The sequence below is a fragment of the Pygoscelis adeliae genome, unplaced genomic scaffold (genome assembly GCF_000699105.1).
Source record: "Pygoscelis adeliae isolate BGI_AS28 unplaced genomic scaffold, ASM69910v1 Scaffold179, whole genome shotgun sequence".
NCBI classification, from domain to species: Eukaryota; Metazoa; Chordata; class Aves; order Sphenisciformes; family Spheniscidae; genus Pygoscelis; species Pygoscelis adeliae.
Window position 1 is genome coordinate 2,314,018 of NW_008825612.1, and position 810 is coordinate 2,314,827.

At 64.9% G+C, this 810-nt stretch overlaps 1 protein-coding gene across 1 annotated transcript in view; it reads left to right on the forward strand.

Moving 5' to 3' along the window:
- Positions 1-4: 4 nt before the first annotated feature.
- The window catches only part of SIX4 (SIX homeobox 4), a gene marked incomplete at its 5' end in the record, with an annotated part of 11,105 nt that continues 10,299 nt past the window's right edge, over positions 5-810 (forward strand). The window contains one exon of the mRNA XM_009332754.1: positions 5-639. Coding sequence (XP_009331029.1) covers positions 5-639 — 635 coding nt within the window. The remainder of the gene's footprint in view (positions 640-810) is intronic.

Here is an 810-nt window from a genome sequence, read left to right on the forward strand (position 1 = left end):
GCTCCACACGGAACTCCTGGCCAGGAATCACCACGCTGCCTCCTCTCCCTCCTCCTCCTCTTCTTCCTCCTCCTCCTCCTCGCAGACCCCCCTGGCTTTCTCCCCGGACCACGTCGCCTGCGTCTGCGAGGCGCTGCAGCAAGGTGGGAACCTGGACCGCCTGGCCAGGTTCCTGTGGTCTTTGCCCCCGAGCGATCTGCTACGTGGCAACGAGAGCCTGATGAAAGCCCGGGCGCTGGTGGCTTTCCACCAGGGCATCTACGCCGAGCTCTACAGCATCCTGGAGAGCCACAACTTCGACTCCTCCAACCACCCGCTCCTGCAGGAGCTCTGGTACAAGGCTCGCTACACCGAGGCGGAGCGAGCCCGGGGCAGACCCCTGGGGGCGGTGGACAAGTACAGGCTGCGGAGGAAATACCCTCTGCCCAGGACGATCTGGGACGGCGAGGAGACGGTCTACTGCTTCAAAGAGAAGTCCCGCAACGCGCTGAAGGAGCTCTACAAGCAGAACCGGTACCCCTCGCCGGCCGAGAAGCGCAACCTGGCCAAGATCACCGGGCTGTCCCTCACCCAGGTCAGCAACTGGTTCAAGAACCGCAGGCAGCGGGACCGCAACCCTTCGGAGACCCAGTCCAAAAGGTGAGGGCAAACTTTCCTCCCCGCCCCCTCTCCCGCCTGCCTGCCTTCTCTCCCGGCTCTTTCTTCCCTTGCAAACATGGCGCTTACCTTCGGTGCGCCTCGTCCTTCCCTCCTTCCCCCTCCCCGCTCCCTCGCTCCCAACACACACCCACCCGGCCCGGGCACGCAGGC